Source organism: Eschrichtius robustus, chromosome 16, assembly GCF_028021215.1.
Source record: "Eschrichtius robustus isolate mEscRob2 chromosome 16, mEscRob2.pri, whole genome shotgun sequence".
Lineage (NCBI taxonomy): Eukaryota > Metazoa > Chordata > Mammalia > Artiodactyla > Eschrichtiidae > Eschrichtius > Eschrichtius robustus.
In genome coordinates, this window is record NC_090839.1 from 77,787,630 (window position 1) to 77,815,249 (window position 27,620).

At 52.2% G+C, this 27,620-nt stretch overlaps 3 protein-coding genes across 7 annotated transcripts; 2 read left to right on the forward strand and 1 right to left on the reverse strand.

Annotated features, from left to right (window-relative positions):
* On the forward strand, positions 1-7,315 carry SLC5A2 (solute carrier family 5 member 2). 2 transcript variants are annotated; one of them, XM_068523932.1, is made up of 14 exons: positions 1-527; positions 1,063-1,134; positions 1,211-1,315; positions 2,182-2,346; positions 2,657-2,762; positions 3,466-3,546; positions 3,698-3,927; positions 4,239-4,374; positions 4,612-4,719; positions 4,846-4,996; positions 5,118-5,286; positions 5,365-5,580; positions 6,343-6,812; positions 7,097-7,315. In XM_068523932.1, the coding sequence occupies exons 1-13, from the start codon at positions 402-404 to the stop codon at positions 6,772-6,774; spliced, it is 2,097 nt and encodes a 698-aa protein (XP_068380033.1). In that variant the 5' UTR covers positions 1-401; the 3' UTR covers positions 6,775-6,812; positions 7,097-7,315. The 2 variants fall into 2 exon arrangements, with proteins under 2 accessions (XP_068380033.1, XP_068380034.1); XM_068523933.1 differs by having other exon boundaries at positions 6-527; positions 6,343-6,472; positions 6,548-7,315.
* Positions 5,761-20,805, reverse strand: RUSF1 (RUS family member 1). Of its 3 annotated transcripts, XM_068523934.1 has the most exons (13): positions 20,435-20,802; positions 20,110-20,224; positions 15,893-15,938; positions 14,237-14,269; positions 14,049-14,154; positions 11,696-11,797; positions 9,504-9,574; positions 9,240-9,424; positions 9,101-9,158; positions 8,653-8,723; positions 7,835-7,978; positions 7,647-7,724; positions 5,761-7,167 (listed from the first exon to the last, which is right to left on the reverse strand). In XM_068523934.1, exons 1-13 carry the CDS (start codon positions 20,732-20,734, stop codon positions 7,070-7,072), a joined length of 1,407 nt encoding a protein of 468 aa, XP_068380035.1. In that variant the 5' UTR covers positions 20,735-20,802; the 3' UTR covers positions 5,761-7,069. The 3 variants fall into 3 exon arrangements, with proteins under 3 accessions (XP_068380035.1, XP_068380036.1, XP_068380037.1); XM_068523935.1 differs by lacking the exon at positions 7,835-7,978; XM_068523936.1 differs by lacking the exons at positions 5,761-7,167; positions 7,647-7,724; positions 7,835-7,978 and adding an exon at positions 7,988-8,220 and having other exon boundaries at positions 20,435-20,805.
* AHSP (alpha hemoglobin stabilizing protein) lies at positions 20,007-27,380 on the forward strand. Of its 2 annotated transcripts, none has more exons than XM_068523938.1 (3): positions 20,007-20,084; positions 26,694-26,769; positions 27,017-27,380. In XM_068523938.1, the coding sequence occupies exons 2-3, from the start codon at positions 26,698-26,700 to the stop codon at positions 27,248-27,250; spliced, it is 306 nt and encodes a 101-aa protein (XP_068380039.1). In that variant the 5' UTR covers positions 20,007-20,084; positions 26,694-26,697; the 3' UTR covers positions 27,251-27,380. The 2 variants fall into 2 exon arrangements, with proteins under 2 accessions (XP_068380039.1, XP_068380038.1); XM_068523937.1 differs by lacking the exon at positions 20,007-20,084 and adding an exon at positions 20,619-20,998.
* The last annotated feature ends 240 nt before the right edge of the window (positions 27,381-27,620 follow it).

The following is a 27,620-nucleotide window of genomic DNA, read 5'->3' on the forward strand; positions in this document are numbered from 1 at the left end:
TCCTGGGTGTGATGGGGAGCTATGGAGTCTTCCTAAGCAGGGGAGTGACACTGTCAGATTTGGGTTTGAAAATGATCCCTCTGGATTAGTCAGAATCAGGGGGCTGGCTCAGCAGGGATCCCTAGGTCAAAGCTGAAGGGTAGGCATTTTTAGCAGGTGAAAGAAGTGATTTTGAGCCTGGAGCTCTGGGGAAGGGGTGGGGGCTAAGGCCCAGGAAGGGGAGTGCTCTTGAATTTGAAAGTGCCCAGCTCCGCAGGACCAGCCTGCAGCCTCAATGAGAACTGATTCAGCTAAACAAAGGGGAGGGGGGACTTGTCGGCTCATTGCCCCTGGGGTAACCATTAATCCTTCCCCGGGGGGAATCCAGGGGCTGGTGCCCTGAGGGGCAGATCCTGGGCAGAATGGAGGAACACACAGAGGCAGGCTCAGCACCAGGGCTGGGGGAACAGAGGGCCCTAATTGACAACACTGCCGACATCCTGGTCATTGCGGCTTATTTCCTGCTGGTCATTGGTGTCGGCTTGTGGGTGAGAAGTTGGGGGATGCTGCTGGGGGCCCGCTTTTGGAGCCTGGGGGAAAAGTCTCGGACAGTCCCGATGTGTGGTAGGGGAAGGATGCCTGGATCTTTGAGGGAGAAACCCGGGGTGGGGGGCAAGTACGTCTTTTGCTAGCCCCAGGGTGGCCCAGCCGACACTCATGCATGCCTTGTCTGTCCACCTTTGGATTGGACTAGTTGAGGGGTTGGTGGATCTTCATCAGGACAGCATTCTAAATGAGGTCTCTTCTACATAATGGCTGGCTGACCAGAAACCCATATCCAGGGCCCCCAGGAAAGTGCGGCCGAATGCAGCCACACTCAGGCTTGGGGTACCGGACCCTAGGTTAGGGTCTGGGTAGATCTGGGTGCCTGGGAGGAGGCTGGGGGTGCAGGTATGAACCGTCAGGGGAGCCGTGCGCTGGTTAATCTTCAGCCTGAAACAAGGCTGAGGAATGTGTTGAGGAGGCTAATGAGGTCCAAAGATGTGCCCCAAACCCAGGCGTCTCCCCACTCCCGTCCCCCAGTCCATGTGCAGAACCAACAGAGGCACCGTTGGCGGCTACTTCCTGGCGGGACGAAGCATGGCGTGGTGGCCGGTGAGAGAGACTGGGCTGTGGAGCGGGAGGAGGCCTAGAGAAGCAGCCTGGCTCACCCCAACCTCTGGCCACCCAGGTCGGGGCCTCTCTCTTCGCCAGCAACATCGGCAGTGGCCACTTCGTGGGCCTGGCAGGGACGGGTGCGGCAAGCGGCCTGGCTGTGGCTGGATTTGAGTGGAATGTGAGCGCCCCTTTTTGCCAATAACCCCCACCTCCCCGTGGGAACCCCTGGAAGGGTCACACCTGGAGAGGCTCCAGGCGGGAGAGGTGGGGATGTGAGACCAGAGGTGGGACTTCCCAGCTGTGAGGTGGGGCTGGGCTTCGAGGGAGGCTCACGCAGCCAGCTTGGAGGCAGAGGCATGTGGGAGATACCACGTTCAGGGCAGGAGTAGGCCCTGCTCCTGACTCGCTATCGCTATGTGAGCCTGGACCAGCCGTGCCCTCTGTGGCCTTGATTTTACTCCTCTCTGAAGTGGGATGAACAGTCTCAAGGATAGTGAAGTGCTTCTTCTGATGCTCTCTGAATCTGTGGCCTGTGAGGGTCACTAGGCTAAATGAAAGCCCCTTGCAGAAGTGGGCAGGAGATGGAGGGTTGGGAAAATCGGGGCTTTGAGCTCAGGGCTTCCTGGAGGAGGAGGCCTCTGAGCTGAGCCTTGAGGGACGGAAGGTTTGGGTGGGTGGAGAGGAGAGGGAAGGCAGAGGTTGGGGGTCAGGCTGAGGGTTCTGTGCTTGGATTCAGGTGTGTGTGTGGGGTGGGGAGGACGAGGAGGATAGGGACCATCTTGGGAGGGATGGCCAGGGGTCATGGCCTGGCAGGGCAAGAAGGGCTCTAGTTAAGGGCCCAACAAAGTATCAAGACCTTGTACCTAATGACCAGGGCCCAGGGACATCTGCATCTGTGTCCTCTGGGCCCCTCCTGCAACCTTGCCTTGGAGTAGCACTTTTCACCAAGAGAAGAAGGTTCCTCAGACCCATCAGGGGCGAGGACGCACTCATGGCAGGATCTCCCACAGGGAGTGACCCTCAGCTGTCGCGCTGTGCCCGCAGGCGCTGTTCGTGGTGCTGCTACTTGGCTGGCTCTTCGCGCCCGTGTACCTGACCGCGGGCGTCATTACGATGCCGCAGTACCTGCGCAAGCGCTTTGGCGGCCATCGAATCCGCCTCTACTTGTCCGTGCTCTCGCTTTTTCTGTACATCTTCACCAAGATTTCGGTGCGCATGTGCGGGGAGCTGGTCGGGACCCTGGTAGGGTGGGATCACCCAGTGGAGGTCTCTGGAAAGCCCTGGACGGGGCGGGACCAAGGAGCAATGGCTGTAAGAACCGTGATGGAGGCAGGGCCTGGAAGGAATAGGCCTCTGGGGCGACAACCATAGTGAGAGGTATCTGGGAAGACCAGGGCATCAAAAAACGAGGGAACTTTTGAGGTGTGGCCACATAGGGTCGTGGTCTGGGCAGGAAGTGGACCTGGGTCCCCACCCTGGCCCCTTGGTCCTGACCTGTGCGCTTGCTCCTTCCCCCAAGGTGGACATGTTCTCCGGGGCGGTATTCATTCAACAGGCTCTGGGCTGGAACATCTATGCCTCCGTCATCGCGCTTCTGGGCATCACCATGATCTACACTGTGACAGGTGGCAGGTGGCAGGGGCTTAGGGAAGGGAGCATGGATCTGTGGGCGGGGCTTAGGGGAGTCACCAAAGGAAAGCGGGCTGGAGAAGTTCTTAAGTGTGATGTGATCCAAGCAGGAGAAGGACCTAAATCTTTGGAAAGCAAACTACTCCCCCCCTCCACATTCCTTGGATTTGGTCTGGAAGTTCAGAGATCTGAGCCCGTCCTGGGCCTGGGCAAAAACGAAGATTTAACAGCTCTTGAACACCTGGGAAGGGAGAGCCGACTTGGCCAGACTCCAAAGCTGACCAAACCCAGTGTAGGTTGGAGGATTCTGGGGTGGTGACCGAGGCCTGACGCTGGAGCAGCGTGGGTGGGGCCTGGTACCAAGGCCGGCTTGAGGGGCCCGGCCCTTCGAATGGGATGAGAATTGGACCTTAGAGAATCACCTCCTATCACACAGAAGAGAAAACTGGGGCTGAGAGGAGGGCCTGTAGTGGAAGTCCTGCACGTGGGCACCTGGCATTAGTGGAGCCTAAAACTCAGCCCCACTGTGCTCACGCAGCCCTGCCTCCTGATGCCGGAATGCGTGAGCCCAGGGAATGGGCCATCCTTTTGAAATTTGCCCTCCAGGAAAGGGGAACCCTTTTCCAATTCGCACAAAGACACTGTATGTACAGTGTGGCAGCCTGCCTGGGCTGTCTCCACTGACCCAGGCCATTGCAGGAGGGCTGGCAGCGCTGATGTACACGGATACGGTGCAGACCTTCGTCATTCTCGCGGGGGCCTTCGTCCTCATGGGTTACGGTACGGGCTCAGCTGATGGGGGAGGGGCGCAGAGGTCACAGTTCGCAGATCTCTCCACCTGGGAGCAGGGACATCGCGCGTCTGCGGCATGTGGGTCCTAGGAAGGGCCTTGTCGCGGGCACCATGTCCCCTAACTGCTTTGCCCTCACAGCCTTCCACGAGGTGGGCGGGTATTCGGGGCTTTTCGACAAATACCTGGGGGCAATGACGTCCCTGACGGTGTCCGAGGATCCGGCGGTGGGCAACATCTCCAGCTCCTGCTATCGACCGCGGCCCGACTCCTACCATCTGCTCCGGGACCCTGTGACGGGGGACCTGCCGTGGCCTGCGCTGCTTCTGGGGCTTACCATCGTCTCAAGCTGGTACTGGTGCAGCGACCAGGTGCGGGGTCAGGGCCTGGGCGGGGAGCGAGGCTGGGGCAGAACTGGAACCGCGGTGGGCGGAGCTGAGATGGGTGGAGCCTGAACCCATCTGGGAAGCCAGGTGGAAGGCGTGGTCCGAGGGAGCGGGAAGCCCGCCAGTTAGAGCTAAACCAGATGGAGCCGGATCCAAGTCAGGGTTGCGCTTGGAGCTGAATTGCCCGCTTCGATGGGCCAGCCGCGGGGTCTGGATTAGAGCAGCGAGTTGAGGCAGGGCGGGAGGGGCGGGGTACCCGGGACTGGACGCAGGTAGTTGAACGCCCCTCGTCGCAGGTCATAGTGCAGCGCTGCCTGGCTGGGAAAAACCTGACCCACATCAAGGCGGGCTGCATCCTGTGCGGCTACTTGAAGCTGATGCCCATGTTCCTCATGGTCATGCCGGGCATGATCAGCCGCATTCTTTACCCGGGTAACGTCTGCAACCCCGCCCCGACCGAGAGTCCTGTGCCCCATCCATCCCCTTTCTTGTGCAAGGATACAGGTGCCTGTCTCCCATTTCCGTTCCCGTCCTGAGATCTGGGCCACCCAGTCCCACCTCCCACCCGGAGGTCCCATCCCTCCTCCACTGGGGTTCCCCGTCCCCACTTCTGGGATCCGAAGTTCCAGATCCGGTGCCGCCCTAGCCGCGTCGTGCCCTTTCCCGCAGACGAGGTGGCGTGCGTGGTGCCAGAGGTGTGTAAGCGCGTGTGTGGCACCGAGGTGGGGTGCTCCAACATCGCCTACCCGCGGCTCGTCGTGAAGCTCATGCCCAACGGTGAGGGCGGGCCCCCGGGTTGCCCCGCTGCCCACAGGCGCCAGTGGGAGGAGTCACCCCTCGCCCAGCCCGCACCCTCCCGGGACCCCCTCGTGGCCCCAGACTCACGGCTCCGTCGGCCCGCAGGTCTGCGCGGACTCATGCTGGCGGTCATGCTGGCCGCGCTCATGTCCTCGCTGGCCTCGATCTTTAACAGCAGCAGCACGCTTTTCACCATGGACATCTACACGCGCCTGCGGCCCCGCGCGGGCGACCGCGAGTTGCTGCTAGTAGGACGGTGGGCCTGGGTTTTCCATCTCCTGCCCCACGAATCAGCCCCGGGTGGGGGCAGGGAGCACTCGTAGGGACAGGGGGAGACGGGGTCCTGGGTGAAAGCACCTGATGGCCGTCCACCGCAGGCTCTGGGTGGTGTTCATCGTGGCCGTGTCGGTGGCCTGGCTTCCCGTGGTGCAGGCGGCGCAGGGCGGGCAGCTCTTTGATTACATCCAGTCGGTCTCCAGCTACCTGGCGCCGCCGGTGTCGGCCGTCTTCGTGCTGGCGCTCTTCGTGCCCCGCGTCAATGAGAAGGTGAGTGTGTGTGTTCATTGGGAGCTCGGCGCCGCCGGACTTGGAAACCCGAGGCTGATGCGCTCTCTGGCCCCGCAGGGCGCCTTCTGGGGACTGATCGGGGGCCTGCTGATGGGTCTGGCACGCCTGGTTCCCGAGTTCTCCTTTGGCTCGGGCAGCTGCGTGCGCCCCTCGGCGTGCCCCGCGCTCCTCTGCCGCGTGCACTACCTCTACTTCGCCATCGTGCTCTTCGTCTGCACCGGCCTCCTCACCCTCGTGGTCTCGCTGTGCACACCGCCCATCCCACGCAAGCACGTAAGAGCGGGCCTCTGGACGGGGCACCAAACGTGGGCCGCTGCGGGCCCTCTCCACCAGCAGTCGGCCAGCCTTCTTCCCAGAACTCCCAGTGGGTAGCACCTGAATTTCTATACCGAGGCTTGGTGAGGGCAGGCTGAGAGTCCAGTTTGAAGCTTCATTTGCAAAGCAAGTACAATGTTTTTATTTAAATCACATTTATTTGAGGTGGTCTGGAGGCGGCCTGAAGAAGACTGTGGGGGAGGTTAAAGCCCCCCAGAGTCTTGGCCTGACTGGTGGCTGAGAGGGACAGAGTACTACCCTGAAAGCCCAAAAAGGGTTTGGTCTTGTGCTGTGGCAAGGCAGGTGCCCCAGGGCAGAGCTGATTGGGGGGAGGACAAAAGAGGTGGGCCCGGAAGGATGGGCAGGACCCCACAGGTGGAGAAGGGGAAAGGCAGCAGGAGGGAACCCTGTGAGCAAACACCCACGGGAAGGAACACTGTGTTAGCAGGGCTGTAAGACTAAAGTACTACAATCGTGAGTGTAGACAGGGTGATGACGCAGAGGGCTGAGCAGGGCCAAGAGCTTTAAACACCCAGCTGAGGAGCTCGGGTTTAGCCTGAGGGCAAAGGGCAGCCGTGGAAGGTCATCCTGGAGTGAGCCTGGGCGGGTGTGCAGGCTGGGCAGAGGGAGGTGAGGGAGTGCCGGTGTGGATGAGAGACCTCCAGGTTCGGGGTGGGGGAATGGCACTCCCACTTGGTCCCTGCTCCCACCCTTCCCCAGCTCCACCGCCTGGTCTTCAGTCTCCGGTACAGCAAGGAGGAGCGGGAGGACCTGGATGCTGAGGAGCTAGCAGGTCCACCCTCAGCCCCTGTACAGAACGGGCGCCCTGAGCACGCGGTGGAGATGGAGGGTAAGGCACTGCCTGGGGAGCTGGGGTGGGGGAGCTGGGGGAGCCGACTAACTGTACGGCCGCAATTTCTCCCAGAGCCCCCGTCCCCAGCACCAGGCCTGTTCCGCCAGTGCCTGCTCTGGTTCTGTGGAATGAGCAGGGGTGGGGCAGGCAGTCCCCCACGCCCTACCCAGGAGGAGATGGCTGCCGCAGCCAGGCGACTGGAGGACATCAGTGAGGACCCAAGCTGGGCCCGTGTCGTCAGCCTCAATGCCCTGCTCATGATGGCTGTGGCCACGTTCCTCTGGGGCTTTTACGCCTGAGGTCAACTGTGTCGGGCGCCATGAGCCACAGCCTTGCAGTGAGTGGGGGTGGGGAGCCTGCAGTGGTGAGAAGGGCCTGGGGCAGGAGAGTGCAGGGGGAAGGCCCTGGTACCCCTTCTCTCTACCTTGTCTCTGCCTGGGGCCCAGTCCATCTGATTGGTAGTCACTTCCTTGGCCAACTGGCCACATCGGTGCCCCTAAGCAAAAATAAAGCTGCCTTTCCCAGGTCCTGCTGTGGCCAAAGTGTCCTTGCTCCAGGCTCCTGTCCTGGGACCTGGGCCTCTGGCCGGGCTGCTCACAAGAGCTTCTTTTCTGGACACAGGAGCCACGTGGCCCTCCACTCATCCACCTCTAGCTGGTGCTTCTCAGTCGTCCAGCCCGCATCCTGCAGTCCTGGGGAGAGGGCATAGGGATACGGCTGGGGAGGAGACTCTGGGCTGACCCCGGGGAGGGGGAAGGAGCAGCACAGGCTGCGTGTACTGCTCAGGTTCCCCTTGCCTCTGCTGGGTAATCTCTGGCATAAAATGAGCCTAAAACCTCATCTGGTTGCAGCAAGAATTCATTGAGCAGCACATGAAAAAGGACCAGAACGGAGCAGGTGCTAAATGAAAGAGCATCATCAGTCATTTGTGAGCCTTCCCCGCCCCCACCACCATTCTCCAGTGCCAACTGGGATTCCACAGTCTGTCAACTCTGACAGCGCCTCAGAGACCATCCTAACCTCCCCATCCTGCAGACAGGGAAACTGAGGTCCAGACTAGAGATCACAGAGAGAAACCCAGGTCTTCCACCCTCCAGGTGAAGGGGTGGGGATGGGGGTAGGCAGGGCCTCTGGGAGAAGGCCTAGGAGCCATGAAGCAGAAGGATATTACCTTTCAAGAACTTTGGAAATAGCTTGTCCAACACTTGGTGGGTCTCCCTGACGATGACGCAGCTCTCTTTCTCAGGACCTGGAGTGGGGTGAAGAACCAGAAGCTCTTGGGTTCCCCAAGCTGAACAGGGTCCTTCCTCTCTCCACCCTACTTTGAGTCAGAAGCAGCCTAGATTGTGAGGCACTTACCAGCCCGTACTCGGTTCCTCAGTCCCTCCAGCTCTCCTGGGAGGGGTCCATCTCCCTGCAGGGCTCCAAGCACCAGTCCGTGAGCGGCAGCCCTTAGAATGGTCTCAGGGCCTGCCATCTGGCTCAGGACAACCTGTACCTGGTCTGGAGAGACCAGGGACAGACTGGTACCAGGGAAGGGCCACCTCCCCAAACACTCTCAGGCCTACCAGCCTGCTTCATCCCTGTCTGGCCCAAAGGCCTTGGTCTGGCATGAAAGGCCATCTCTCACCCTTTCCTTTCCAACTTCATCTCATGTTGCTCCCCAGTGCTCCGGCCAAGTAATTTCCAAAATACAACTTCAGAGCAGCTCCCTGAGGTGGGTTTATTTTGCACGTCTTTAATGGCTAGTGAGAATAAGCAGCTTTTAACACACGACCAGCAGACCAGTAAACTTCAGTACATGCTTCCTCAAGAGGTCACCCCAGATAGGGGAGGAAAGTGGTTCCTCAGGGATAACCAAGGGTCTTAATCTTATCTGAGTGTGCTGCAATGTACAAAGTGCTTTTACATCGTCACCTTATTTGATCCTCATAAAAACCCTGCAGCTAATAAGGCAGGTATTGTTAGCGCCATTTTACAGAGTGGTAAAGGGAACTTCACTGGGGCATGTAGCTATAATCTGAATGCATCCAATCTTAGTCTAGAGCTCCCTCAGGACACTAGGCAGACTCCAAACTGTCCAGCGCGTGTCCAGGGCTTGGGGCCCTGGGGCTGGAGGAATGAGAGGTTGAGCCCAGGAGGGTGAGTCTGAAGCTGGGGGAACGCAGCACACTTACTCTGTGACTGGTCCCAGCGAAGGAGGTAGGGTTCTTGGTGCCCCTCAACCAGCTTTTGCAGCTCAAAGACACTGAAGGAGAGAAGAGCGTGCAGTGGGGGAGGAGAAGACAAAGGCAGCAGTGACCACCCAGTCAACTGCACAGCCACCTAACTGTTAACCCTAACCGTCCTGCACCTCCTTGCCATCTATCCCTCAGCCATTACCCCTCCCCCGCATCAACCCTTCCTTTCTTCCTGCATCCAACAAATATAAGATCCCTTATATCTACTTCATATTATACACCTGCTGCCCTCAAGCACCCACACTGACGCCCAAGTCTGTTCGGTGGAAATAAAGAACCAGAGAGGTGGGGCTTGGTTGGGGGAGGCCAGTGTATAATCAGAACAGGGAGCCCGTGTGGGGAGGGCGTGACAGTGGTGATGGGTGGGAGACGCTGGGCCACTCACCTGGAAGTCACACGGTGTAGGGGGACCCCCAGGGATAGAGACAGAGATGGCCAGAAACCTGTGGGAAGCTGGAGTCAGGAGGCCCAGGCAGGGGGAGACTAGGAGACATAGGAGACTTGAAACCGAGGGGCTGGCTCACCTGTCCACAGTGGCTCCATCTGATTGGCTGAAGCGGGGCCAAGTACCTCTCCCCGCTGAAGGAAGTGCTTCAGGACCAACCAGAGCCGGCGTTCGTTCAAGGTCTCTATGACAAGGGCCCGGACTGCCCGGTAGTTGGCATAGATGTGGAGGGCAGTGAGGAAGAAGAAGCAGCCAAGGCTTAAGCTGGGGTGACAGAGTGAGGTGGTCAATGGGAGCAGAGGCCCAGCGGGGCGCCTCCTCCCTGCCCTTGATCCCGGCTTACCTAGGGCAATCTGACACCAGGGGAAGCATCAAGAGGCTGACCAGGAGCCCTGCCAGGCTTACCAGCGTCTCCTGGAAAATGGCAGAGGGGATGCGAGCAGGAGGGCTCCCCTCCAGGCCAGAATGAATACCCCTGAGTGCCTTTCACCACACCCCTCCCTGCCCCAGACACTCCCTACACTGATAAGGGTGCCTAGGAAATTTTTAACGTTTTTGATGAGTGAGCTGTCATTTAAGATACCAGCTGCTTCTCTGCCCAGGGAGGTGCAATGCCCTTGGAATGCCTGTGGAACATGCTTTCTTTCTTTTGCAAGAGTCAAAGTGCAGCCCTACACTCAGGCAAGCAAATGTCCACAGAGTACAACTACTTTATTTGGTGGTTTAAAAAAAAAAAAAAAGGGAATTCCCTGGCAGTCCAGTGGTTAGGACTCCGCGCTTCCACTGCAGGGGGCATGGGTTCGATCCCCGGTTGGGGAACTAAGATCCTGCAAACCATGCAGCGTGGCCAAAACAAACAAAAAACCCCGAAAAACAGAAAAACAAAAAAAAGGTCCATCCGCCCAGTAACCAGCAGATACTTTTGCAAAGGACTCAAGGAACCACCCAGGAAGAAAAGCACAGGATCCAAACTTCTCTTGAGAATCAATATTATCAGACCCCTCTGATGGCCCGACTGAGCTTACCCTAGGGGAGAAGACCCCTGGCCACCGCCCCCCAACTCATCATGAGAGAGGAGGAGTCTGGACTGGTGTCCCTGACTACGGGGTTCCCCGGGAGAGTCGGTTCTGGCGCAGAGGGGGCCTGAGACTGCAGCTCTTCTTACCCAGTCGTCCTGGCAAAGGGGCGGGCCGTGGAAATAAAGGCTGTGGGTGTGACAGTAAACTGGGGATCAGGGGCCTTGGGACCTCCCCTCCCCCGGGTGGGAACAGTCGTTTCCGGCAGCCACATCAAGTGGCAGCAAAGCAACATCAGCAGAAAGCAGGGGCCTAGTCTGGGGCTGAGCACGTGCCTCGGTTGCCCCAATGATGTTACTGCCTCCGTGAATTGAGGAAGCCCTGGGGCCTTGCAAAATGCATCCGGGGGTGGAAGGGGCTGGGGGTTAGAAAGAGGGCAGGTGAGACAGCAGGCACGGGGCTGGTTGTACTTATTTCCCCTCCCTAACAACCTGTGGAAGTGATAATGGGGAAGAACTCATCCAACCATTTCCGGGGAGAAGGGATGTGCCCAAGGGGACCCAGGGAGACTCAACCATTCGGTGCCTTTTTCCCCTCATCTGTAGAGTGGCAACAAGGTACACCCCTGCGCAAGACCATTGTAAGGATTTAATGAGTTCATACAAATGAAATAGTTGGCACATGGTTAATGTTTAAAAAACATTAGCTTGTGTTAATATTATTGAAGGGAGTTAGTCAATTTTTTTTTTTTTAAATGAAGTTCTATTTAACAAAACAATATAAGAGAAGGCCAGAAAGTAGGACTGGAGAGAACAGAGGTTTCTAAATTGCTTCAGTGTCAAAGAAAACCATCACACTTGTGACCACCCTGGGCCTCACTTTCCCCATCTGTAAAAGAGAGATAATAACAGTATCCACCTTACAGGGTTGGTATGAGAGGTAAACGATGCAGTGCACATAGGCACTTAGCACCGGGGTACAGAGGGAGGCGATACCTGAAGGGTTCAGCCTAAGGGTGCCTCCACCTCCACTTCAGGCTCCTTTGGTCAGGTGAGGGCTGGGCCGGAAGGGCTTTGCTAAACTGCCCAGCGGAGGCCTCGGCAGTGACTCCGGCCTCCTCACATGCTGAGCACTTTCTGACTTGCCAGGCGCTTTAACACGTGGGGTCTCATGGGGTCAGAACACGCACCTCCCAGGGCGGGGCTCTGCCTAGAGAGGGCGAGGTCCAGGGCAAGGGCTCCCTCTTGGCCTCACGGGCAGCAGGCAAGGGCTGAGATGACCAGCTTGGACTTGTTGCTGCCAGAGCCCGAGCCCGCGCCCAAGCCCTCACACCGACTACCTATCCTAAGAGTCAGAGCAGGGAGAAGCTACATTTGCTCCCGTCTGTCTCCCACCCCGCCCCGCAGGAGCACTCAGGTGCTTCTCTTCATATGCCCAAATCGTGGCTTGGTCTGATGTCTGCCTCCCCCTCCCGTACATCCGTGCTCCCCCCACCATCCCTGCAATTCTGGCTGCTCACCTGGCTGCCGTCCTTGGCTGACACGTCGGCCATGTTGTTTCTCCGGGCCTGATGCATGGTCAGTGCGGCCCGAGTGGCCCCACCAGCCACGCCCACAATGCACTGGGTGGGGAAAGGGAAGAGTGAAAGTCAGCGTGGCCATAATCTGCTGCAACACAGGAGTTTCTGTGGGTGAGCCAAATAAATGGCTCAAATCAGTTTAAGAGAACTAGGCCTCAGGCCACCCCGCAGCAAAACCCTGAATGCTGTCCTTGGTCTCCTGTTCTCACCCCGCATTTCCACTAGGCCCACCTCCCCTGTCTTGCTCCAGGAGAAAACTGAAGGTCTGCCTGTCACACCACCCCGTGGACCCAGCCCCAAGGAAACTCACTTTCTCCCCGCAAGGTGGAGGTCCACAGACCATTCTTAGCCCAGAACCTCCCCAGCCTCCAACTTCTGCCTTGGCTGCACCCTCCCCCTTGCAGAGCCAACTCCGGTTTCCGACTTGGTGCTTACATTCTGCCTGCCTGGAACTAACTCCACTCTCTTCCTGCCCCAGTCGAGGCCTAGCTAAGCCTTCCAGGCCAGTTCAAAACCCACACCAGTGGCCCTGACCTCCTAGGGCTCTCTCTCTGAGATGCGAGAGCTCATCGATTAGGGTCACTGACTTCGTTCATGTTTATCAAATCTCTTTTAGATGTCAGATACAGATTTAGGTGCTGTGAGAGACTTCAATACAACCTCTGCCCTCGTGAAGCTTATAAATCATCAGATTGTAAACAAATAAACTAGTTGTTACATAGGCAGTGTCTGTTTGAAGGTAAGAGGAATGTGGATCAAAATGAGGCTGGAGTGATGGGCGGGGACCTGACCACATAGAACTTACCAAGCCTGGTTAAGGTCTTTATACCAAGAGCAATGGGCACAGGGAAGTGACCAGATTTGATTTCCACTCTAATAAGGACTATGGGGTTGCTCTGAGAAGGACTGAAGAAGGGTGAGAATAGACGCAGGGAGATGACCTAGGAAATAACTGTGCTTTTTCAGCAGCAAGGAACCACCAGGTGACATGGGGATGGAGGTGTGAAAGGACCGGAGAGATTTAAAAGGGCAAATAACAGACATGAATGGAGGTTTATCTGAGGGTGACAGGTAAAGGGGGAGGAGATGAAGGCATGGATGACAACCAGGCTTCTGGTTGGTGTACCTCGGGGATGGAGGTGCTGGAACTCTAGGGAGGGGCGGGAAGGTGGGGAAGGGGAAGTTCATGGCCCTGTTCGACTCCCTTATTTGACAGATGAAGAGACTGAGGCCCCCAAGGCGGAGCTTAGTGCAGAATTTAGGCAGAGGTCACAATCCTTGGTTTCTCTGTGGTTTCCTGCCCTGGAGGGGGAGGGGGGGGCTCATGGCCTTTAGTGCCTGGGCCAGGGAAGCTCAGTGGCCTCCACCACAAAGAACTGTTGGCTCCTAAATATCAGTAGTGCCCAGCAGAGAAACACAAGTGATTTTGAACAGATGGATGGGCCTTTAAGATGGGTCTTACATATCTTAAGACTCTACTCTGTGCCAGGTTCTTAACCCTGTGGCGAAGACAGGCTGAGCTCTTTACCGAACCTTGCTAGGCCTCAGTTTCCTCATCTGGATGAGGCCAACTTGAAGGAATCATGAGGGTGAGCAGCCTGGCAGAGAAGAGCTTGGATTCACCCCAATCGCCCCTTCAGCCTTGCTGTCCGGTCTGTGCTCTGTCTTGCCACTGGACCTTGACCTGCACTGTTCTTTCTGCTCAGAATGCCCACGCTGTACCTCACATTCATACTTCAGGACCCAGCCCCAGGGAAGACCTTCCTGCATCCCTGGACCAGGCCAGATTTCCTGCTGAACCCTTCTGCAGCCCCCTACACTTCTCATCTGGAATACCTATAGCTATCACTTGATAAATATTTAACTATGTGTGGCTTTCTTTCAAAGATGGGAGGGCCTGTATTCTGTGCCAAACATGCAGTAGGCACCCTAAATATTATACTGAAAGAATGAAAGGTAGCCAGGGAGCTGGTCCCAAGATGTTGAAACTGGACCATCCTTACTCTCTTTCAGCTCAGAGCTCCCTCACCAGTCCCATGGCTCCAGACACTGCCTTAGACTGACTCTCTGAGGCTCCAGAGGCTGTCTGGCTGGAGGAGGATCAGAATACATAGCTGAGTCCCAGAAGAAACATCTGAACTCCTTCACTCTTCTAGAAATGCCTTGAACACTGGGCCCAGGCTGGGATCCCCTGTGGGCCCCGGCTGGGATCCCCTGTGGGCCCCAAGTGAGCCCGCACACAGCACCACCAGGGCAGGTATCTTGGGTACAGGGGTGCCCCAGAGGTGGGTACCTTGGCCAGGTTGCTGATGCAGATGGTCATGGTGAAACAGATGGGGAATATGGGAGCCATAATCTCGAGTAACATGGCTACATCATTGAGGATGTCGGCAAAAAGCCTGGGGGAAGGGATAAGAGGTCAGAGGTCAGAGACCTTCATACTAGAAGACTCCCCTCCCCTTGGTTCCAGCCACTTCTCACCTCCACTGCTTGGCATTACAGTCCATTTTGCTCCTGTGGGGGAGGAGAGATTGGTTTGCAATTTGGATTTAAGGAGAAAACACAGCCTGTGGGCAGTGCAGGCCATTCCTATGCCTTGGTAAGGTCCGAAGGGCTCAGGAAAACCCACACCCCAGCCAGACATCTGTCCCCACACCCCATCACTGCTGCCTGAAATGCCACCATTAGCTGGGAGGACCTTCAGTGGTCACTCATATTTCCCCCTTACGAACCCATGAGGCACCAAAGGAAGAAACTGATTGTCTTGTGGCTGCTCCCCACCCTCGGGTCCTCCTGGGAGAGAGGCCATCCCTGCGTTCCTCTGCCAACTCCCCTCCTCTTCCTTCTGCTTCATAGAAGGTACCAGCAAGAAGTCCACATATTCCATAAACAATATAGTGTAAACACTACCTTGCATGTTATAGACAACTAGCCCAGAGAGGGATATGACTTCCCTCGGATCAAATGGGAGTGGGGGGAAAAGGCCGAAAGAGCCAGGCTCTGACATCCAGCCTAGGATATCTCTATTATACGATGCCACGGATGGTTCCCTCCTCTGCAGGCCGAGTGACACCCTGGTCCTTGCACAAACCCCCAAGGACTACTTCTCCAAGATCCCAGTGGCAGGAGATGCTGCAGCCCCCTGCCCAGCTCCGAATTTGCAGCATTAGCCCTGACCCTTAATTTGAAATCTCCTAGAGGGAAAGGGAGCATTCCTGAATGGGGCATGGGACGCACATGGGGAACTCCTGATGGAACGAATATACGGCAAAGGCAGGACTAGAACACGTGGGCCTGGTCTTGGGCTCTGCCTGATGCCACAGAAAGACCACAGGCTTTAGGTTCAAATCCCATCTCACCAGTTACAAGCTGTGTGACTTGGTCTGCTTCACATCTGGAAAAGGTAAACATTCAATCCTACTCTACACAGTTATTGTAAGGATTAGAGAGGATACACAGAGAGCTGGTGAGGTCCAGTTAGGGTTAGTAATTGCAGCTGGTGTTTACTGAACACTTATTATGTGCTAAGCTCTTTACATAGCTCACTGCACCTCACAAGCACGACTGATGGCAGATACTAACTCACTCCTGAGGTCACCCAGTAGTGACTCAAGGAGGAAGCAGGCAGCACGAGACCCTCAATCCCTTCTAGATAAATGGTGATGTGGATCCCATGTCGGACAGGGATCCTGATGACCTACCCAAGCCCACTCCCCACTCAGCAAAGTCCAACCAAGTATCTAAACCGCCACAGTAGCCTCTGGAGTAAAGGTATTCCTTCTGGGCTAAGCACTGTCCCATCCAAGCTTCCCTTTTAACAAGCCAGCAGAGATGCTCAGAGCCTGTGGCTCCCTGTGTTTTTCCATGATGGGCAGCAGAGGGGCAAATCGGTGCTCTTGAAGGCAGCTCTCATCCTGGCACTGGCTCTGTGGCTTCACTGCTTGGTGACCCTGGGCAAGTCACCTGTACTGGGTACTCACTAAAGACTCCTTAGCTCTGATATACCTGCTAAATCTCCCCGCCCCTGGAGACTGGTAGGAAAGAGGGGGAGCTGAAAATACTGCCAGGGCTGAGAAAGACATGACTCCTGTCTAGGGAGAGTGGCTAGAAGTCTGCAGATTGGGAAGAAAAACTCACCCCATCCACCAGGCAAAGATGATGCGGCCCAGCATGCCAGTTGAATCTGGGGGAGAGAGGCATCGGTAAGGAACAAGCAAGAGCCTTGGGGGCTGTAGGGCCTGGCAGAGCCTGGCACTGAGATGGCTTTCCACCTTGGATTGCTGCCCTTGGGAGCTCAGTCTGGTATGATAAGTTCTAGACAAACGTAGCTGCATTATGGCGTCAAAAGTGCCTAGACTTAGCAGTCCCTCAGCATGCACCCCAGAGAACTAGGTACCCATGCACACCAAGAGACACGGACCAGAAATATTCTTTGCAGCATTGTTTATAACAGAAAAAAACTGGGAATAATGCAAATGCTCATCAACAGGAGAATGCATAAACAAATTCTGGTACATTTACTCAGGGGCATACTAGACAGCAGTGAAAATCTAATGGACCACAATTACCCACATCGGCATGGACGAATCCTAGTATTATCATCCTGCATGAAAAAGTAAGTCATGATGACTACATACAGCACAGTATACTCTTCATAAAGCTCGAAAACAACTGAGACTAAACAATATAGTGTTTGCATATATATATCTATACGGTAAAACCATTTTTTTAAAAAGCAGGAAATTCTGTGTGGAAAGTTCAGAGGTTATTGTTGATATTCTAGCTCTTAGGTTGCGCAGTGGGTTCACAGGTGGTCATCAGAGTATAAATAATAAAAAGGATTTGAACTGCAGGTTGGTGACAAGCGAGCTGGGAGTGTGGGGCAGAGGGAGAGGCCTCCTCAGACTAGGGAGAGTCAGAGAAGTCTCTGGAATCCACTAGACCATCACTTGCACAAGTGTTTCTTGGCTACCCACTGCCGTGAGGCCTGGGGGACACCACAGTGAGCCAGAGTCATGGCTCCAGGCTCAAAAGCCAGTGTAAAAGCCGACAGCAGCCACTATGAAAAACACTGATTTAGACCAAGGGTCAGTTAACGGTGGTCTATGGGCTTCTACGCCGTTTTTGTAAATAGTTTTACCGGAACACAGCTGTGCCATTTGTTTCCAGACTGTCTATGGCTTTTTTCATAACACAATGCCAAAATCAAGTTGCTGCAAGTGAAACTGTACAGCCTGCAAAGTGTAAAATCTTTACAGTCTGGTCCTTTACAGAAAGTCTGCCGACCACTGATTTAGACCCTACCTTATACTGAGAGTAGTACTCATTAAGCCCAGCAGGGGGATCACAAAGAAGGACTGTTCTAGAATCAAACTGAGAAGGCCTCACACTGCGGGCACCGGGAAGGACAGGCAGAGCGGGCAGAGGACCCTTAGCTTGTTTGAGCTTGAGGGCAGGGACCCTTAAGTGGGGGACTGCACGAAGGAGAACCAGGCTGTGGGCAGGAGGGATGAGAACGTCCCACGACATATAAAGTTGGTGACATGGGCCAGCCTTCCTCGTTCTCCTCTTGCCACGGCGGCCATCCTTGGGCATTGACCCCTTCTAGCTAGACATCTTTACCCAGCCTTGGACTTGAAGGAGACCGCTAAGCACTCTGGCAGAAACCTGAAATACCCGTGTCTTTCAATCGTCACAACAATCCTACAAGCTTGAGGGATCATCCCCTTTCGAAGATGAAGCAACTGAAGCTCGAAGATTGATAAACGAAAATGGGGCATTTTACAAGAAAATCTGGATTTACAGCTTTCCGAGAAGAACCTGAAGACACGGCAGCACCAGGCCTGCTTCCCCTTACCGCTCCAGTTGGCTGGGGCTGAGCAGCAGCTGCCTCATTCAGAGGCGTGTGTACAACACATTTCCCATCCGGCCTGCTCGGCTTCTCTATTTCTGTCCCCTCTGTCCCTGGAAGTTATGCTTCCCAGGGTGGCTTTAGAAGCCTCCTCCCGCTGTCACTCACCCACCCTCTTCCTTTCAAGTACTTTTAATTCTACACAAAATTTTCATTGTTCAAGATTTTTGTATTGGATCATTTTAGTGACTCTGAACGTGGCAAGGTTACTTTTACTGGTTGAGAGCTCACAGGGCCAGACTATTTTTCTTCCCTCCGACTGCACAGTCTTAGCCAATCAGGTATGTATGTCCTTCACACAAGAAAGGGGCCTACTCTTATCTTTCATCGGAGGCAGTCTGCAGGGCCCTTGTCAGAAACTGGAGGTTGGCAGTAGGATGCAGTGACATACATCCTCCCTATTATCTGAAAGTCAACACTGGCCACTAGACCAGGAAACTTAATTCCCACCTGCTCCTCTCTGCCTCACTTACAACTGGCCATGCTGTAAGATCTAAAAATTTTGAGTCCTAGTAAGGGATCAACTGTCCATAAATTGTACTCGGCTCCACTCTGAAATCCTAACTGGCCAAAGAGTGGGTGGTTAAGAGCGGGACACAGAAGTCAGTGGGCCTGGGTCCAAATCCTGGCCCTGTGTGACCTTGGGCAAGTTACTAAACCTCTCTGTGCCTCAGCTTCCCCCTCTGAAAAAAGTACTCGTAAAGGCATCTACCTAATATGGCTGCTGCAGAGATTAAGTTACATATTACATGTCAAAATGCCTGGCATACACTCAGCTGGCAAAATATTGGCTGCTAGTAGTATTACTATTGCTAGTTATGACAATTAACATCATGTTCTATTAAGAGATCTGTAACTAAAAGTGACCACATCAAAAAATTCCAAGGGAGTTTCTTATATAAAGCTCTGCATACAAATTTCCCATGTTTCATGGAAACAAGTTTGTAATATCCTTTCTAATTAAGGGGGTTTCCTTTAATATCAACAACAGGCTTTAAAGTAAGAGGATATTTTTCCACATCTTAAAATGGTCTTATTTTTTTCTTAGTAACTTGCCTGAGCTGAAGACATACATAAGCAACATGTTGGTGATAAGACTAGGGTGCTTAGAAATGACATGGAACTACTGACCCAAGCTCCCACTGCATTCCAAACAATTAACCAATAGAAGAGTAATGGAAAAGATCCAAATTAAGCACAGTGTGGTGGTATGAAAATGTACTCTGGAACTAAACCTCCTGGGTTCACATCCGTGACCCTGGGCAAGTTACCGTTCTGTGCCTCAGTTTTCCCATCTATGAAATGGAGATAATGACAATACCCGTCTCAGAACTATTGTGAAAACTGAGTCAGGACATTTAAAGACCGGCACACGGTAAGTACTGTTCAGGGAACTATTATTATTAAAAGAAGAGACAACTAGGACCAGAGGCACAGATCACCACCACTTCTTCACTGATATGCAGTCTCAGAGAAAGAGCTTCTTTCCAGCAGTGACTCACATTTGGACAGTATGCTCGTCTTAATGGTAAGGGTATAAGCAGGAGCCTCCAGATTCTCCAAAAGGTCCACAGAGGCTCACCAGAGCTGCGGCCAGGCTGATGTCAGGTGTAGAATGAGCCTTACCTTGGGTCTGATTTAAACCGCCACTGGGAACAACAGTGAAAGACAAAGGATGGTGGAGAGAGCCATGGGCCCTCCTGATGTGGACAGTTTCCCTTTTCTTCTCTACTTCACTCTCTAGGTAGCACGGTACCAAACTGTATCTTTTTTCCCCCCCGTTAGTGGTTTTTCAAAAAGCGGTACACATTCAACAGATAGTTACTATAGTTCTTATTCATGGCATCATCTAGTATCCCAGAGGATATAAAATGCTTTTCATCCTTCCCCAAACCTCCTCTCTGCCACTCAGGACCTATTACAAAACTGTTTTTGTCTAGAATTAACTAATTTCCCACACCCAAGGCAGTTGGCAGTTTTATTCAATGACCAAACTCTTAGGCAGTCCTCCACAGATTAGGAGTAAAGGGGAGGGGACGGTTTACTTAGGGATCTGGGCTCCAGATGATTAAGGGACACTGCCCAGTACGTATGGGGAACGGAGTGCAGCTACCCAGGCTAGTGGGCGGGATGAGGGTGTTCCCGCCATGGGTTACTAGTCAGTCGTCAATAAAGCCAATACAAATCTTTAAAATTTACTCAGTTGAATTTTGTTTTTTAACGGGGTACAAGGCACTCTTCTAGGAAGTGGGGAGGCTTGGCTCCCGAATCTAATCAGACAGGAATGCGTAAATAAACATACTCATCAGAGCCCAGAGCTAGGCGCCAAAACACTGGGAGAAGGGGAAAGGAGGGGCTGGGCTTCCCAGCCGAAGGAAAAAGTGGACAGAGAAATGGCAGAGCTGAGAGGAGCGATCGGTGAGACTCCCGGGGTCCAGCTCACCTTTCACGAGCCAGGTGGCCGTGGCAGCTGAAACAGAGGCTTTTGCGTTCCCTACCCCTATGCCCAGCAAGACTGCGTGGGTGGCCAGGGAACCCGAGAGGCTGGAAGCAAAGGCCTGGAGAAGAAAAGAAGTGGGGTGAGGAGTGGGCGCAGGAGCATGGAGGTCTAAGACCTGTTATCAGCTCTCCCGGGTGTGTGGCCTGGGACGTGTCACAGCTCGGCTCTGGGCCTCAGTGTCCAGTCTGTAAGTGGGGAGGGAGAGGTGGCGCGCTGTCTCCCCTGCCCCGGCTACATGTCGCTCCCTTCCCCAGTCGGCCGGGCTGACCTGCACGGAATCCCACAGCTGGTAGGGCAGATAGTCCGGGCTGACGCTATCGGGGAAGCCCTGAGGCAGGAAGACAGCCAGGAGCCGGGAAAGAGGTGGGACGGCCGTCCCGGGAGCCACCCTTTCGCCCCCATCTCGTCCTCCGGGTTTCGCTGTGAAGGCCCCGGAGAACGCCCACCAGCGCCGCCCCCAGGCGTCCCACTGCAGGCTCCCGTCGGCGGCGGCGCGACAGCGCCGGGCCGTCCCGGAGCCGAACTGCTCGGAGCACAGTGGGGCCTCAATGCTGGCGACATATGCCATCCTGGATTCCTCCCTTTAGTTCCGCGGGAAGAGAAACGTGGCCGTAAGACGCGTCCGGCTCGGCTACGGCGGCTGCAAAGGGGCATTATTCCTTCGCGGAAGGGCCTCCTGCCTCCGCGTACTCCTCCAGCCAGCCCAGGAATCAGATGGTTCCTCTCCGACCTCCCGGCCCCGCCTCGACCCCTCGGGGCTGGTCCCGGTCCTGGTTTTTTGTAGCATCTTGTCTGGGGCCGCGGGAGCCCTTTGGCCCGCCAAACCCTGAAGGTACCTGCTTTGCTGTGACCCACGACTTACAGTTATGGGGAGAAGGGAAGAGGGCGTCCCTAGGGAATCGTGTTGAGACCCGGTGCGGCCACAGAGTTTTTAGCTGTGTGGCTTTGGGCAACTCAGTGTCCCTCTCTGGTCCTCGGGCGGCTTCTTTGTTGTGAGGCCAGGGCCTGTATTTTACTCCTATTCTATCCCCGGTACCCAACACATAGTAGGTGCGTAAAAGAGATAATATTTATGAATGAATGCATGCACGATGAGAAGTTGGACCAGATGTTCCCTGAGGCCCTGTATAGCTTCCCTTTTTGTTTGTTTGTGGTTTTTTGGGTTTTTGTTTTCCTTCTGGGCGTCTCTGGCCCTCCACTAGAAATTTTCTGCCCTTCAGCCTTTCCCGACTGGAAGAGTATTATTTCTGAAAGGATCCTAAGAACACCTGAGGAACGAGAAAATCAAGGGATTGTAGTGAATAGTGTCAGCAAATAGGAGAAATAGGCAAGAAGTTCTCCTGTGTTTACTGGGGGAGAGGGTCTATGAAATTGGGGGGAAAGTCTAAAGACAGTGTTTCCCTCCAAACTCACCTCTTTTTCTCTTTCCCTCTCTCCCTTTCTCCTTCCCATCTAGTGCAGTGTGCTGCCTTCAAAATAGAAATTTGCTAAAAGCGTCCTCTTTTCTTCAGAAACTAAAATATCCTGGTTCCTTAGCCCAGCATTCTTGGACCCTCACAGTTTGATTCCCTGCTTGAAACTTCTGATTCTCCCAACCTATCATCTTTCTCTTGGACCTCAGCCTGGAATGCTATTCCACCCCACCTCGCCTTACCTAAAACCTAGACAGAGTCTCTGAGGCTGAGGTAGACCCAGGGCATTTGATTTTTTGTTTGTTTGTTTGGTTCCTGTGAGAGTGAAAAATTGAAGGGATACAAACATGTAATATTTTAAATGTTAGCTTCTGTGGGTATATTGAACTGAGACTAACCTCCAGGAATGAATTCCACCAGAGGGCCTTAGTTTGGATGCAGGTTCTGTCACTTAGTATCTGTGAGACCTTGGGCAAGTTTCTCAACACTCTGTCCTTCAGTTTCCTCACCTGTAAAAGGGGAATAATACTAGTGCCTACCATATAGAGTTGGGATGAGGATTAAATGAGTCATATGTGTAAAGCTCTTAAACTATGTTTGGTACATAGTACATGCTAGTTAAGTGTTGTCCATTATCTGGAGTTAATGTCAAGGATTCAAATGTGAGGCCTTTTGCTCCATATGGCCCTCATGACCAGCACTACTATATGACATATTGTCCAAACCAGGATTTTTTTTTGGCTGTGCGGCACGGCTTGCGGGATCTTAGTTCCCAGACCAGGAATTGATTGAACCCGGTGCCATGGCAATGAAAGCACCGAGTCCTAACCGCTGGACCGCCAGGGAACTCCCCAAATCAGGATTTTTGAGAGTGTTTTTAAAGGAGGCACCATTAATAATCACATCGGGCTAACAGACTGGAGCCATCCTGGGCAAACTGAGAAATACGGTCACACTATTTACCAACCCTCTAGGCTTTACTGACCATCTTTGTCCACATTGACCTCTCCCTGCTCAGAGACCATGGCAACCCTTGTTCACTGTAGAACTTATGTAACACTTAGCATATGCTTTCTGGAGCCAGCTTGTACTTGCTTTTATTAGGTATCTAAGTCCTGTCTTCCCAAGCAGACTGTAAGTGCCTGACGAGGGCTCATACACTTCTTTGCAACCCCAGTGTCCAGATCAGTGGCTTGACAAAGAGATGAGGGATGCTTCCTCTTCCCCTACCCCATGAGACTTCTTGGCAGCCTGCATTCAGCAGTATAGTAAGCACCGGGCAGAACACTCCAAGCTGCTCATCTCCTTGACTTTATCCTCACTGATCTCCCCACTTCCACAACTACCCGCTTATGGTCTACTCCCTACACAGCTTAAAACTCCCCGGCTCGAAACCTTTCAGCAGCTTCCTGTTACTTTTATGGAAGAGGATTGCAGTATTCTCCTCCAAACCCTTCAATGACTTTCCTTCATATTTGAAAATAAAACACGAACTTCTTGTCATGGCCCATGAAGCTCTGTAGACTGGGCCCTGCTTCATCTTTCAGACTTCACCCCTTACGGTTCATCCTCTCACTCCCCCAACTAGAACATAAGCTCCCAGAGAAGAGGAACTTTGTCTTTGGCACTGATGTATTCCCAGAGCCTGGCACAAGGCAGGTGCCAAATACCTATTTGTGGAATGAATGAATTTATTTTCTCAATAACCCTTATAGGTATGATTTCATTCCTCCTTTAAACAAAGAAGCTGGGGTTTGCATGTGTGAAGTGACTTCATCAAGGTGACAGAGCTGAAAAGTGGCAAAAGCATTCATTCTCCTATTCATTCAACAGATATTTAGTGAGAAGGTGCTACTCTTCTAGGCCCTGAGGCAGGTGTCCAATTTGAGGCTAATGGTTTTAGAACTATACCATCTTGTTTCTTTCTTTTTTATTTTGTATTCTTGTTAGGTATTATAAAAATAATGGAAGGATACATTCTCGCTGTAAAATAATTCAAACAATAATATAGATGGAGAAGGTCAAATTCTCCCTTGACATTTATCCCTCTTTCCATTTTCCAACAAATACCAGTCAATGCCCAGAAGTAAACATTGTTTACCATGAGAGAGTGAGCGACAGAGACAGAGAGACAGAGAGAAACACACAGAGAGAAATATAGTTTTACATTTAATCCCCTCTCCCATACTCACAGCCTGAGGTGGCCTGCTCTAATTATAGTTCATTTAACATTGTCTTTGAGATCTTTTCCTATCAGCACATATGTAGCTACCTCATTTATTTTAATAGTTGCATGTCATGCCATGGTATGAATGTGCCATAGTTTCTATAAAGATCCCCATATTGCTTTTTTCATTATTACAAATAGGTATGATAAATTCCTTGTACAGGCCTTTCTGTACATTGAATATGAATATTTCTTTAAAATGAGTCCAAAGCAGAATTGTTGGGCTGAAGGGTATGTGTATTTTAATTTGAACAAGTATTGTCAAACTATCCCTCTAAAAAGCTTTACCAATTTACACTCCTACTAACAGTATATAAGAATGCTTGTCATAGTCAAGATATGTATTCCCATTATCTAAAAAAGTTCTCTTGGGCACCTGTGCATTTTAATGTCCACTCTTGTATTCTGATCGCAGATAACCCCTGATGTGCTTTCTGTCACTATAGATGATTTTTGCTTATTCTAGAATTTCATAGAAATGGAATTATACTGTATATGGGCTTTCATGCTTGGCTTCTTTTGCTCAGCATAATGATTTTGAGATTCTTCTATGTTGTCATGAGTACCATTAGTCTGTTTCTTTTTATTGCTGAGTAGTATTCCATTGTATGAATATGCCACAATTTGTATATGCACTCACTGGTTATTGGACATTTGGGTTGTTTCCAGTTTTGGGTTATTATGAATAAAGCTGCTATGAACATTTGCATTTGCATGTAATTATTTTTGTAGATGTGTATGGACTCCACCTAGGAGTGGAGTTGCCAGGTCATGTGGTAAGTGTATGTTGAACTTTATGAGAAATTGCCAAATTGTTTTTTCAGACATTTCATTTTACCCTCCCACTGGCAATGTATGAGATTTCTAGTTGTCCCATATCCTTACCGACACTTAATCAGTCTTTTTAACTTTCAGTCGCTGTAGTGGGTATGTAGTGGCATCACATTATAGCTTTCATTTGCATTTTCCTGATGAGTAATAATGTTGAACATCTCTTCATGTGCTTATTGGCTATTTGTATATCTTCTTTGTGAAGTGCCAGTTCCAATCTTTTGGCCATTTAAAAAAACTGGGTTGTCTTATTATTGAACTATTAAGACTTTGTTTTAAATTCTGTATACATTTTCTTTGTCAGGTCATATTGCAATTATTTCTCCTAGTGGTAACAAATACTTTCTACCCTAGATAAATGAAAACACATTTACACAAAAATCTGTACACAGATATTTGTAGCAGCTCTATTCATGCTTGCCAATAACTGCAAACAATCCAGATGTCCTCCAGTGGGTCAATGAATAAACAAACTGTGGTGCATCCATATGATGCACACTTAGCAATGGAAAGGAACAACTCACTGCTACTTGAAACAACTTGGATGGAGCTTAAGGGCATTATTCTGAGTGAAAGAAGCCAGTCTCAAAGGTTAGATGTTGTGTGACTCCATCATAGGACATCCTCAAAAACACTGACCTGTAGTGATGGGGAACAGATCAGTGGTTGGCAGGATTTAGGGATGAGAGTGGGGGTGACTACAAAGGGGTAGCACGAAGAAGTTTTGGGGCAATGGAAATGTTCTGTATCCTGATTGTGGTGGTAGTTACATGAATCTACGTATTAAAATCCAAACATTGTACACCAAAAGGACGTTAATTTGCTGTGTATTAATTAAGATAATGCTATAAGCAAAAAAGCAGAGCAACAAGCCATGAGTGTATAGGTGCCTATGAAAACTGGTTTTTGAATGGAGGAAGATGTGACAGGAAATACACACATCTTGAATGCTGGTTACTTTGTCGGGGAAGGGAGCAAAAATGATCCACTTTTCAGTGTGAATTTTTATAATGTTTTACTTATTTCAATTAGTATATGGTGATTTTGAAATTTGAAAAAATCTATTAAAAATGGAAAACATTAGGAAAATATTTTAAAAAAAGAAAAAGAGTATTTTTGCTTTGTTAAGTACCCGATGATATGTTAGAGAATAAGACACATGTGTCTCCATTCCTGTGGAACTCAGCCTAGTAGAGTCCAGTCCCCCCCATCTTACAGATGGCTCATCTGCAAAATATGACTATTATTGGAACTTGCCTAACAGGAGTTTTTATAAGAATAAATACTTTTTTTTTTTTTTTGGCCACGCCATGTGGCTTGCAGGATCTCAGTTTCCTGACCAGGGACTGAACCCGGGTCATGGCAGTGAAAGCCCTGAATCCTAACCACTAGGCCACCAGGGAACTCCCAAGAATAAATACCTTAATACTTGCTTGAAACAGTGCCTGGCACAAATGATAACTGTAATGTTAGCTGCTATTAATATATCACCTATGAATTGGGAGAATAATTGCCACCACTTGTTAGGATGATTTTTAAAGTGCCTTTCTCATAACAGGGCATCTAACAGTTACTGTTAGTTTTGCTAGCATTTGGAGCCTGGATTCTGGGTTATGGGGGAGAGGGCATGGCTCTTTCCCTGGTTTGGTTTTCTGGGTCTCCCCACTTATCTGTTCTCTTGGCTTTGCTATCTTTCTAATTTCAGGGAAGCCTCTCCCTCCTTCCCCTCCCCTGGTTGACCTATCACCCTCCCTCAGGACCTAAATGCAGGGCGTTTCCCTCTTTGGCTGACACTGGACTCCTTGTCTACCTCTAGCTTGGCACAGAGGGACATCCAGACCCTGAAAAGTGTGGGTGAGACGTCTGTACATAGCACTGTTGGACCTGACAGTGAGCCAACCTGGGGGAAATGTGATCTCAGAGCAGGGCAGGGTTTGAAAGGTGGTGGAGGGGAGGTGACCCTGCAGGGCCCCAGGGATGCTTAAGGGGAGTGAGGAGATTGGGGGAAATACCCTGGGAGAAAAAGATTCTTAAATTCCATCTCTTTCTCTAATCAGGCAGATGGCCCTTCAAACCAATAAGGATCTCATTGCTACAGGAATAAAGGAATTTAACATTCTGCTAAATCAGCAGGTAAGTCTGGTGCTCTGTTTCAGAGGACAGGCCTGGAGCGTTGGGAGGTGGGCAAGGACAGAGAAGGGAGAATAATTTGGAGCTGGGAGGGTAATGGTTGAGTTGATGGAAACAACTAGAGAGAGGTAATACAAATCAGAGAAAAGAGGATGTCAGAATTTGTGGTTATTCCTGAATCACATGGCGGAGCGTGGTCTCCCTTGCCAAATCCTGACCTCCCCCATCCCAATCCCACCCTCCCCCCCAGGTCTTCTCGGATCCTGCTGTCCCTGAAGAAGCCATGGTGACTGTGGTGAACGACTGGGTGAACTTCTACATCAACTATTACAGGCAGCAGATGGTGGGGGAGCAGCAAGAGCAGGACAAGGCTGTGCAGGAACTTCGGCAAGAGCTGGATACTCTGTCTGCCTCTTTCCTGGACAAATACAGGAACTTCCTGAAGTCCCTGGGAGCACCCGATCACAGGCTGCCTTCCTCCTAGCCGGGAGACCCAGGCTTGTCTGAGACCCTTAAATGCTGCCTCTGTGTTCTTCAAGGCCTCAGGCTCTGCTCCTTCATGGTGTTACTGCACCCTGACACCTCAATAAAGACCAGTACTTGTTTTGATGGTTTTCCTGGCTCTGTGGCTCTTCTTTGGTTTCCATCGCTGCCTCGTGGAGACAGTCAGTCCCTTTTCCCTCACCCTGCTTCCTAGATATGATCTTGGAGATCTAATTCCTTAGAGCAGAGGTTTGCAGCCTTAAGTAACCACTGGGCAGCACTAAAATAGCCTAAAGGAGGGGCCAGCCGGCAGAGCCTAAAGAATAAGTGGTGAGGGACGGGGGAAGGGCTCATAGACAAAACGGGGGAGA

Excerpts from the sequence above, each read along its gene's own strand:
- RUSF1 (XM_068523934.1), bottom strand. The coding sequence starts at position 20,734 with ATGGCATATGTCGCCAGCATTGAGGCCCCACTGTGCTCCGAGCAGTTC. Across the intron at positions 15,939-20,109 it reads GGCCACCTGGCTCGTGAAAG|ATTCAACTGGCATGCTGGGC; the intron begins GTGAGCTGGACC and ends TCTCTCCCCCAG. Across the intron at positions 14,270-15,892 it reads ATCTTTGCCTGGTGGATGGG|GAGCAAAATGGACTGTAATG; the intron begins GTGAGTTTTTCT and ends CCTCCCCCACAG.
- AHSP (XM_068523938.1), top strand. The coding sequence starts at position 26,698 with ATGGCCCTTCAAACCAATAAGGATCTCATTGCTACAGGAATAAAGGAA. Across the intron at positions 26,770-27,016 it reads ACATTCTGCTAAATCAGCAG|GTCTTCTCGGATCCTGCTGT; the intron begins GTAAGTCTGGTG and ends CCTCCCCCCCAG.
- SLC5A2 (XM_068523932.1), top strand. The coding sequence starts at position 402 with ATGGAGGAACACACAGAGGCAGGCTCAGCACCAGGGCTGGGGGAACAG. Across the intron at positions 4,375-4,611 it reads CAGCCGCATTCTTTACCCGG|ACGAGGTGGCGTGCGTGGTG; the intron begins GTAACGTCTGCA and ends CCTTTCCCGCAG. Across the intron at positions 5,287-5,364 it reads TGCCCCGCGTCAATGAGAAG|GGCGCCTTCTGGGGACTGAT; the intron begins GTGAGTGTGTGT and ends CTGGCCCCGCAG.